Raw genomic sequence first — 11585 nt, 5'->3', positions numbered from 1 at the left:
TGATGGGAGATCAGGTACTAGGGGAAAGGAACATGACCTGGGGATGGAGGTGGGGGAGTGATGGGGTGGGGAGTCCACAGCACTTCCTCCTTCCCTGGTGCTTCTTTCTCATTGACCTACTGACCTAGACCTTCCTTCCCCTTATGAGCTGGGGCCTGAGAAACCATCAGCTGGAAGGAGGCCCCCTTTCTGAGTCTAGGATCTCTCCATTCCCTCTGTGCACCCCTAACACCATGTTCAATGGCACTTTTCCTGTCCCCTAACAGTTCCTTGTTCCTGGCTCCCTCTTGGCCCCTAATGTGGGAGGAGGTCAGGCCCTGGGGATGGTGGAGGCAGGGTAAGACCTTGGGATCAAGCCCACTTTCCCCTGCCTCCTTCTCCTTCCTCACTGGGTTCTCCTGGGCCATACAGGTCTCTTCCCTATTCAGTATATTGTCAGTTGGGCATAGTGGACCTCACAGGACACTCTACTCTCATATGCCATGAGGCTGGACCTCCCAGGAGGTCTAACCACCTGCCTCCTTCCCCAGACCTCTCTCTGACCACTGATGCTCTACCTCCACTCATTCTTCAGGGATTTCTTTATTCCCCTCCCTTCATTATCTACCCTTGTCAACAATGTTGAATCTCCATTCCTGAAATACAAACTGTGTTGTCCATCCTCAGCTGCCCACTCTCTCCCTCCTCTCCCCTTCAACTGTGCTCTTTCCCTCCCACAATATCCCACTCCATCTCTCTCTGCTGGTTCTACTGTGCTCTCTGGAATGCTTGCTCCATAATTAATGAATGTACCTTCATCTTTTTTTAAAATTAATTAATTTGTTTTTAATTTTCAATTTTCAATATTCACTTCTTCAAGATTTTGAGTTCTTAATTTTCTTTTCATCTCTCCCTTCCTCCCATCCAAGATAGCATGTGTTCTGATTATACCTTCCCCCAATCTTTCCTCCCTTCTATCACCCCCTCCCTTCTCTTATTCCTTACCTCTCTATTTTCTTGTTGGTCAATATAAAGGTCTTTACCCCACTGCCCGCATGTCTTATTTCCTCCTTACATGTACAAACAGTTTTTGACCCTTATTTTTAAAACCTTGAGTTCCCACTTCTATCCCTTCCTCCCTCCCCACACTTCCCCTCTGAGAAGGCAAGCAGTTATAAATAGGTTACACATGTGTAGTCATGCAAAACACTTCCCTAACAGTCATTTTGGGAAGGACTAACGTTATTTCCCTCTTTCCTATCCTGCTCCCCATTAATTCTATTCTGTCTATTGACCCTATCCCTCCTCAAAAGTGTTTACTTCTAGTTACCCCCTCCTCCTATTTCCTCTCCCTTCTATCAGTTCCCCTTTTTGCCTTCCCCGTACTGTCCTGTAGGGTAAGAGAGGTTTTCATACCCAATTGAGGGTGCATGTTGTTTCCATCTTAAGTCAAATCCAGTGAGAACAAGGATCACTCTTTACCCTCCTTCCTGTGATCGATTCTTCAACTCCAGTACGGCTACACCCAGAGATGGGCATCCTTTTGATCTGGCTGTGACCACAACTGCTCCACTCCCATGGTCATCAACTGCAAAATTATTTTATTAGATTATAGTCTTTTATCCTTCCTTACTTCCCTCTGCCCTATGGCCTCTCACCCTGGTCTTTGTTATCCTGATTTCTAAGTCTTCCGCTCCTTAGTTTTTCCTGGCCTAAATTACCCCATCCTGAACTCTCTTTTTTGTCCACAATGATGAATGAATGATTTCAGCTCTCTCTTCCCCTTTAAACTTGAGCCCTTGACACCCCTACCTCCATTGCTGGTCATTTCTTGGCAAGTCGCAGTATCGGCTTTCACCCATCACCTACCACCATATATCTATATCTATATCTGTATCCATATCTATCTATCTATCTATCTATCTATCTATCTATCTATCTATCTATCTATCTATCTATCCACCTATCTATCTATCTTTCTATATATATGATATATGGTATATTGTTGAAAAATATTTTATCTAAATGTTGTTATATTAGGAATTGCATTGTTACAGTAATGATGAATAGGTTAAGAAGCTGCTTCTGTGTCAAATTTGCTGTGCTGTTAATTTTCTATCAAGAAAATGAGAATCCTTGAAAGAAAATTAACATGATTTTTAAACCTATTTCATCTAAGGATATATTGATCTATGTTAATCTGGAGGTTTATGCTCTATTACATTGACTGCAATTATTTAGAAATAAGTAGAGCCTAAAGTGGTTTTAATGAATTCCAATGTTTAAAGGTTAATTTTGTTTTAAGCAACAAGCTTTTGTCAAAATTATTTTGCTAACACTAATGAAGTTTGTGAGATTTTTAACTTAGTTATTTGGAGTTACTGTTTTAAGACTAAAACTGGAGTTGTTAATTGATTACTGTGTATGGCAAGAAAGGGATTGGGTGAAAACCTTATTTGTATTGTTTCTGCTCCTTCAGAATAGTCCTCCTGTAAGTAGGGAGAGTCAGGGGGCAGAGGCATTAGCATCAGCACCTCTCCTGGGGGAATCTGTGCTAATTCTCCTTATTTTGTATGAGGCGGAATCACCAACAGAAAGAAACTGAGATTGGTATTGTCACTGAGATTGTGTTCCTGCATTTCATTGAAAAAGTTGACGGTGAATCATGGGGTAAAAAACCAGGAGACTTGCAATGACTGCTCATGTGGAGTGGGGACGGAGCTTACCTCAATGGACCTGAGACTGCTGACTGCCTCTCATTGTTTCCTTCCTTCAACAAGAACTGGTCTTGTGTTGAACTGGGACTCAGGAAGTTCTGAATTCAGATTGAGCATTAGACACTTGTTAGCTGTGTGACCCTTAGCAACTCATTTAACTTCCATCTGCCTGAGTACCCCCAATAGGGAAGAAAGTAGTATATACCTCATGGAATTGTGGTGAAGATCAAATTAAATTTGTATCTACATACATACATATATGTATATCTATATTATTTATCTATCTTATTATATATTTATATATCTACATCTATCCTTATTATTTATTATCTATCTTATCTACTCCCTTTGAGCCATCAAACCCAAACAATGATCAAGTGTGGGTTGGGCTCTGACTCAGTGTTGACCACTCCGTGAAAGCCAGAGGGATTGGGGTGAAAGTTGCTGGCCAGGGCTCTGTAATGGTATTTATGAGAGTTAAAGGTCTTCCCCACACATTAATGGGCCTGCCCTCTATGGAAAGCTTGATTAGGGGAGGCCCACACCTTTTGCGTATTTTCTAATGAGACACTGGTTCTCAAGGGTTGTGACAAGTATACAAAGTCTCTGAGGCGAAGTTTTCCTTTGGGTGCTTCCTCATTGGAAGTGTTTGGCCAGAGGAGACTTTGGGCAGCTGCTAAGGAGCTGCCTAGCTTTGCAAACAGAGATGTTGATGCTACTCTCTCTGGTAACTGTGTATGTATGGTCATGCTGTATGGTATGTCTGTTGATGTGTAGTGGATGTATTGCTTACACTCAGACAGTTGGAAGCTCTGTCTGTTGATCTTTGTTTCTCTGTTTGTATTTTCTTTGAAGTTCAGGGTGCTGACTTTTCCCCCTGAATGAAGTGACTGGTCTATGTGTTTGCTTAAAGTGATTTTTGGTCACTCAAAAGTTGCTTTCGTTTTGGAAACACAGATCTAAGTACCTGTACAGGATGCCTTCCTGTGTATGCTGGGGTCCTTGCTGTTACAGGCTCTGAGAAGAAGTCATTTGGTGGGAGGAGGAGGAAAGCACCTTGACCTGAGGTGAACCTTGTGGCATGAACAGGGGCCTTGCCCTTTTCCACTGGTACAAAAGCAGTGACTGGGGCAGCAACAACTGGCAGCAATATCTGTATTGAAAGAAAATAACAAAATGGATATACCACGAAAAGGTAGATTCAGGAAGTTACCCAGGAGAAGGAACTCTACTTTAGCAAAGGAGAAGATCTCAACGACTCCAGGTAAGGACCATATATGTTCTCTAAGGTATAACCTACGTTTTCATGGACTTCACTCCTTGCTTGTGGGACAATATGTCTCAGACTTTTTTTGAGTGGGAAGGAAATGGAAGAATTTTGTATCAATGATGCAACTATGGTAAATATTCATTTAAAAAAACTGATCTAGTCTGGTTGAATTGATAGCAACTTATAATCGAAGATAGCAGTGTAGAAATGGCATTAGAAAGATCCCCAGAAATACTCCAAGGATACCCATAGAACCCTGGGGTGGAGATGAGCTGTGGAGCCATGCTCTGGAAAGCCAGGCTGTCAGTTCAAAGGAGAATTGAAACAACAAGCCCAGAACCTGTGCACCATCTTCCTTGGTGAGGAGAATTCAACTCAGTGAGTCTTCCTGAAGGAAAGCAACCTCATTTCCATACCCCACCATAGCAAAAATCTTTATCTGACTCTTGACACTAATGTAAGTAACTTAAGCCAGGCTGGGCAAGAGAATGGATGAGTGTGCACCATACAGTAAATCCAATCAGGACAGCTCTTGTTAAGAGTGAGCAGAAGCGAGGAGAGGTCTTCTAGGTCTGATGATTCATGTTCTAAGCATGTTTCCTGCTGTGAGGCTGGAGGAAGACACAGGGACTGAGTGTTGAGGTAGAGACAAATCAGGACTTGGTCCTCTGCTGTAACCATGAGTTGGGAAAGGCTGAGAAACAGTAAACAGGCATTACCCAGAGATGGAGGCCCTTGGGGGCTTCTCTTTCCATTTTATACATAAAGAAAATGAGGCTCAGGGATATTAAACCATTTATTAGCCTGTTGTCACATGATAGAAGTGTTCCCCAGTTGCCCCCAGTCCCCCAGAAGCTGTGCCCTCCTGACTCAGAGATCAGCCCTCTGGCCCCAAACCACAACCTAAGGGGCAGGTCAGCAGGTCAGCAGGCCAGCAGGCCTGGGGATGACTCCCCAGATGGACAATGTCAGAGGACCTAAGGGACTGAGCTGGGAGAGAGGAGGCTGAGAGGGATGTGCATGAGAAGTCCAGCCTAGTTGGGACAGCTTGGGAAGACTCCAAGCCCATGGAGACTCAGCTGAGAAACATGGCATCCCCACAAGCTAACTCAATCCTAAGCTTGAGAAGAGCCCCTGGGCCTGGGAGGAAGGAGGGGATGGTCCTGCTGGCCTGGCTGTGATCCACCACATCTGAGGAGCTGGGATCACTTGTGGGCACCAGGATTCAGGAAGGACAGTGATCATCTGGGGATGATTGGGAGGAGGGAGCCCAGACTGGAGAAAGACCTGGAGGTCATGTCATAAGCCAGTTGGGTGATGGGCCTGCAGTGTATAGAGAAGAGGAAACTTGGGGGAACAGTCCTCTAGTCCTGGAGATTGGTCCTGTAGCTGGAGGGTCAGACATGACTTGCTGGGTCACTGAGGGCAGAACTGGAGCCGTTGAGTGGAAGGTGCAGGAGGCAAATCTGAGCCAAGTTCAAGGCCAAGAGCCTTCACAGAGATGACTGGGCCACTTTTGGACCTGGTAGCTACTCCCTCCCTAGGGGCTTCCTGAGGGGGCAACAGGTGCAGTGTTGGTCACAGCTGGAAGAGCCAGGCGGGTAAGACCAGAGGGTGTGGGAGTGAGGGGTGGCTGTAGGGACCATTTCTGGGAAGAAGAGTGAGGAAGGGGTTGGGCAAGGATTGAGGAGCATGGGATGCCATTGGCATGTGGGTCAGAGGGCAGACTCACTCACCGGGTATAATAGGCCCATGTGAGGCCATAGGTGAGGAGAAAGCCAGCCCCCATGAGGGCTCCCCGGAGCAATGTGAGCACTAGAGGCCAAGAGCTTTTCTCCTGTGTAGAGAAGACTGGAAGAGAGAGGGTCAGGGGCTGATTAGAGGGGGGTCATTGTCTCCAGGCCTCAGTCCTTCCCATCCAGCCTAACTCCCTCTCAGGACACCAGGGCCCTCCTGGAATTCCCAAGGCCCCGGGCTATCAGATCTTCTCTAGGGTGGGAGACAGAGCCAGGTCCAGTGGGCACAGGGCAGGCATCCACGCTCTGAAACTGCTTTCAGCACCTCTTCTGCTTGGGTCTAGGGGCTGCTGTGTGCTCAGATTGGAGACAGAACAAGGCAGGGAAACTGATGCTCCACCACCATGATCAGAAGGTACATGATCTCAGCAGGGGCACTCCAGCTCAAACACCATGGGTGGTGCTCCCCACCATCTACCTTTCCCAGACCCTCCCCAGCACTCACTCTGCTGCCTCACCCATCCCAGGCTTTCTCTTTTCATCCATTCTCTTCCTCTGCCCCATCCCAAGCACTAGGGTCCTGACTGCTCTGTGGCACCATGTGTCTGACTCAATTCAATGGTGCCTCTCAGCTGGTCTTCCAGTGGGGAGTGCAGGAGAAGTATCTCTGCCACATGGTGCTCACACATGGCCTTCTGTCCCCCAAGTCCCACACTGCTCCAGCCTCCAGCTCCCTCCCATCCTCTGTGCACAGACACTCCCAGGAGGCTGGGCTATGCTTTGTGCCCCTTCATCGACAGCCTCTGTGGACAGAGCCCCTGGCATCATGGACCTAGGGGGAGACATGTGTGTGGGCCCAGCTCAGCAGTCTGATGAATAGGCTGAGGAAGGGGCTGGCCCCCCATGAGCAGCAGGAACTGAGCTCTAGGGCCCTTTTGTGTTCTTTGGTCAAAGTTCCTGACAATTCTGTTTCTCATGTCCTGAGGGCTTTCCCAGCCCTCCCTTTATCTAGACCATGTTCTCAGGCCCCTCTGACCTCTCCTGTTCTGTTCTCCATTCTCAGGCCTTCCCAGCCCTGACATTCCCTTGTTCTAAGGCCTCTCCCACTGTATCACCTACATGGTCTTTCCTTCCTTCCTTCCTTCCTTCTTTCCTTCCTTCCTTCCTTCCTTCCTTCCTTCCTTCCTTCCTTCCTTCCTTCCTTCCTTCCTTCCTTCCTTCCTTCCTTCCTTCCCTCCTTCTTCCTTCCCTCCCTTGCCTCTTTCCTCCTTAGAAGTTTCTCTATAGGTGAAGCTGCTGAGTAAAAATGGGATTAGCATCTTACCCAGCACCCCATCAATACTACCTGACTGGGTACCAGGTCTTGTGACTTAAAGACTTCCTTTCCTCCTCCTCCTTCTCTTCTCTGGCTTCCCCTGAACTCAGCCACTCACAATTCTCTTGCCTTCCATCAGGGGCCCCACTGCCTTCACCTGGTACCAGTAGCAGCACACTGGCACTGTGAGTCCCATGGTAGTTCTTCCCTTCACAGCTGATGCTGAGGCCAGTGCCCAGCCTCTTGGCCAGGATCAGACTGCTGTTGGTCCAGGTCCTGGAGGTGCTGTGTACCACATGGAGGGTGTTGTCACTGCTGTTCCCATGCACTATATTCTCTCCCACCCACCAGAGCAAGGAGGGAGGATCCAGGTCTCCCTGGACTGAGCAAGTGCAGAGTGATCCCTCCTCTGTCCATGAGCAAGAAGGGCCAAGTATCCTTGGGCGGCCTGGGGGAAGGGAGGGAAGGTGAATCAGTGCAATGTCTCCTCTGCCACCTGCAGGGCACCAGGGGCCCTGACGCTTAGCTATTTCCACTAACAGTGCATCAGGAGGTTCAGAGAGACATTTAGGTCTAGTGAGTGCTATGTTTAGTGGGTAGATTCTGCCATGACCTCCTCCCACAGGAAGGGCAATTGTCAGCCCAGGGTCTCTGTGCCCAGCAGTTGAGGGAGTTCAGATGTTGCTTCTCTGTGCCCCAGGGGCTGATATTCACCCTCCCACCAGGGTGGAAGGATTCACCCTCTGAGGGGAGGAGGGAGGACAAGTTTCCCTGAATTCTGGGCTTGGAGAGAGAGCAGAAAAGAGGACTGCTGGGCCTGTCTCTGCTTTGCTGCAGACCACCGTTCTATCTACCCCTGCTTCTTCCCAACTTCTCTGTCCCATGTCTCTGGGAAACATTGAGGTTTTTGTTTTGAGGAAGGATGTACCTGGCTGTAGGCTGGTGTCCCAAGCTCCACCCTCAGAGACCGGATGACATTGGGAGTTTCAGTACCAGAACCCGAGACAGAAACAGGGGAGATCCAAGGATTTGCTTCCATATGCTCTACCTGACCCCATTATCTCCAGACCCAAGCATATATCCTTGCACCTGCCATTTCTCCTGTGCCCCTCCTTCCTCTGGGGCACTTGGGCATCGTGCCCACTTCCTTGCAGCACTCACCAGCAACCCTGAGCTGGACAGTTGTCTCTGTGCTCACTCTGGGCTCTTGGAATGTCACCTGACAGGTGAGGTTAGTGCCATGGTCCTGTGCTTTGGGGGTGAAGAGGAGTTGGGAGGAATTAAGATCGTGGGAGAGAAATGCCTGGGAGGAGAGAGCAGAGCCAGTCCAGAGGATGTTGGGGGTGTCCCCTCTCTACAGTCTCCAGGAGCAATACAGGTCAGTGTCACTTGGTGCCCAGACTGCAGAATGTCCGGAATGGAGATCTCTGGCTTCTGTGTCAGATCTGGGGGGAACAGTTGAATGAACCATGTGGCAAGGGGAGGGGTGCCCCATAATGTGGACCCTCAAGGGATGCCCTTGAAATTTTGCTGTTGATGTCACAATATGCCTTTCCTTGGTGGTCCCTCCGATGTCTTGATTCTCTATCCTTTGGAATCCCCCACCCTTCCCAGTGGCTGGACCTCTCATCTTCCCTAGGGTCCTGGTTCCTTCAGTACAGGAGCCCACATTGTGTCACTCACGTGAAAGTCTCAGGGTCCTCCCTCCTGCTCAGTAATGTGACCATCTATGGATGCTTGACATGAATATTTGCATCCCAGTCCCTGGTATCCAGGTGTTTCCTGTTATCACCAGGCCCTGAAGTGCTCCCCTGTCTGGGGTCTTGTTTCTTTACAGAGAGGACTTGAGTGTGTCCTTCCAGCCAAGAAACTTGTGACTATCCCTCTTGTATTATCAGCACATCCTGCCCTGACTCTCATCCCTCACCTGGGCTTCCCATCACTCCCAGACATTCCCAGGGACGCCTTCCTCACCTGCCACATGCACAGACACCTTTTTTATTTTGTAACTGTATTTCATATTCCCCTTCTCCACCCGGAAGTAGTAAGTCCCATGATCCTGCTTCTGACCCCAGTAATGCTCAGGGAGCAGTTGTCCTTCTGTGGGTCCCCAATGAGGTGAAATCGGCCCTGGGCCTGGTCTGTACAGTCCTTCGGAGGTCATTGGTGGCCACTGGTGTTTTCTCTTCTGTCCCCTTGAACCAGTATCCAAAGGGGTTGTTACTATTGTGCACTTCAGGGTATTGGAAGGTGCAGTGGATGGAAACACATAGCCCCTCCTGCACAGTAACTGTCTCTTGGACCCTAATATCAAACCCTGGATGCTCTTGAGAAAAGGATTCTGTAGAGAGGAGTGAGAGAGAGGGAGAGAGAAAGAGAGAGGGGGAGAGAGAGAGAGAGGAGAGAGAGAGAGAGAGAGAGAGAGAGAGAGAGAGAGAGAGAGAGAGAGAGAGACACTAAAGCCAGCGTCCTCCTATGTTTCCATTTTCCCCTCCAGCCCTTCTAGAACTAATTCCCACCCCCTGCAGAAGCCCCTCCTCCCGGCACCCCCAGGTCTCACTGTGACCCCCACTTACCTCCCCAGAACAAGGGCAGGACCAGAACCAGCAGGTTCATGGTGAGATCCAGGGCTGATGAGACACTGCATCCCTTTCCTAGTTCAGCTCAGCTTTGGTAACACAGGCCTGTAGCAGGAAGGAGCCTGTGAAGTGTGAAAAAGGGGAATAGAAAAGGAGGTGAGGAAAGACCAGGAGAATTCTCAGTGACTGAGCCTAGTCTTCTCAGCTCTTCCCTTTTCCTGAACCCTGCTGTGAAGGCCTGACCTCATGGTGGGAAGTCAGGTACTTGGGGAAAGGAACATGACCTGGGGATGGAGTTGGGGGAGGGATGGGGAGGGAGTCCATAGTACTTCCTCTTTCCCTGGTCCTTCTTTCTCATTGATCTACTGACCTAGACCTTCCTTCCCCTTATGAGCTGGGGCCTGAGAAACCAACAGCTGGAAGGAGGCCCCCTTTTCTGACTCCAGGTTCTCCATTCTCTCTCTGCACTCCCCACGCCATGTCTAACGACACTGTTTCTGTCCCCTAACATTTCCCTGTTCCTGTCTCCCTCTTGGCCCCTAATGTGGGAGGAGGTCAGCCCTTGGGGATGGTGGAGGCAGGGTAAGATCTTGGGATCAGGTCCCACTTTCCCCTGCCTCCTTCTGCTTCCTCACTGGGTTCTGTTGGGCCATACAGATCTCTTCCCTATTCAATATATTGTCAGTTGTGCATAGTGGACCTCACAGGACACTCTACTCTCATATGCCATGAGGCTGGACCTCCCAGGATGTCTAACCACCTGCCTCCTTCCCCAGACCTCTCTCTGACCACTGATGCTCTACCTCCACTCATTCTTCAGGGATGCCTTTATTTCCATCCCTTCATTATCTGATTCCTTGTCAAGGAATCTCCACTCCTGAAATAGTAACTATGTTGTCCTTCCATAGTTGCCCATTCTCTCCCTTCCCCTCCCCTTCAACTGTGCTCTTTTCTCTCCACAATATCCCACTCCATCTCTGCCTGCTGGTTCTACTGTGCTCTCTGGAATGCTTGCTCCATCATTAACACATGGGCCTTCATCTTTTTTAAAAAATTAATTGATTTATTTTAGTTTTCCATATTCACTTCCACAAGATTTCGAGTTTCTAATTTTCTCTCCATCTCTCCCCTCCCCCATCCAAGATAGCATGTGTTCTGATTACACCTTCCCCCAATCTGTCCTCCCTTCTGTCACCCCCTCCCTTCTCTTATCCCTTACCTCTCTATTTCCTTGTTGGTCTAGATAAATGTCTTTACCCCACTGCCTGCATGTCTTATTTCCTCCTTGCATATACAAACAATTTTTATTTTTAAAACCTTGAGTTCCAACTTCTATCCCTTCCTCCCTCCCCACCCTTCCCCACTGAGAATGCAAGGAATTATAAACAGGTTACACATGTGTAGTCATGCAGAACACTTCCCTAACAGTCATTTTGGGAACGATTAATGTTGTTTCCCTCCTTCCTATCCTGCTCCCCATTAATTCTATTCTGTCTATTGACCCCTGTCCCTCCTTAAAAATGTTTACTTCTAATTACCCCCTCCTCCTATTTCCTCTCCCTTCTATCAATTCCACTTTTCACCTTTGCTCTACTTTCCTATAGGGTAAGTGAGGTTTTCATACTCAATTGAGGGTGCATGTTATTTCCACTTTAAGCCAAATCCAATGAGAGTAAGGATCACTCTTTACCCTCCACTTCCTGTGATAGATTCTTCCACTCCAGTTCAGCTACACCCAGAGATGGGCATCCCTTTGATCTGGCCAGGACCACAACTGCTCCACTTCCATGGTCATGGACTGCAAAATTATTTTATTAGATTATAGTCTTTTATCATTACTTATTTCTCTCTGCCCTATGGCCTCTCACCCTTGCCTTTCTTATCCTGATTTCGAATCCTTCCACTCAGTTTTTCCTGGCCTAAATTACCTCATTCTCAACTCTCTTGCTTTGTTCACAGTGATGAATGAATGATTTCAGCTCTCTCTTC

At 48.2% G+C, this 11585-nt stretch overlaps 1 protein-coding gene across 1 annotated transcript; it reads right to left on the bottom strand.

Moving 5' to 3' along the window:
• Nucleotides 1-5638: 5638 nt before the first annotated feature.
• LOC140507431 (sialic acid-binding Ig-like lectin 14) lies at nucleotides 5639-9633 on the bottom strand. The gene is made up of 5 exons (XM_072615522.1): nucleotides 9594-9633; nucleotides 9165-9358; nucleotides 8179-8371; nucleotides 7175-7465; nucleotides 5639-5817 (listed from the first exon to the last, which is right to left on the bottom strand). Exons 1-5 carry the CDS (start codon nucleotides 9631-9633, stop codon nucleotides 5699-5701), a joined length of 837 nt encoding a protein of 278 aa, XP_072471623.1. The 3' UTR covers nucleotides 5639-5698.
• Between the last annotated feature and the right edge of the window lie 1952 nt (nucleotides 9634-11585).

The sequence above is a fragment of the Notamacropus eugenii genome, chromosome 5 (genome assembly GCF_028372415.1).
Source record: "Notamacropus eugenii isolate mMacEug1 chromosome 5, mMacEug1.pri_v2, whole genome shotgun sequence".
NCBI classification, from domain to species: Eukaryota; Metazoa; Chordata; class Mammalia; order Diprotodontia; family Macropodidae; genus Notamacropus; species Notamacropus eugenii.
Note: the sequence above shows the minus strand (reverse complement) of the source record. Positions and strands in the feature narration are given on the sequence as shown.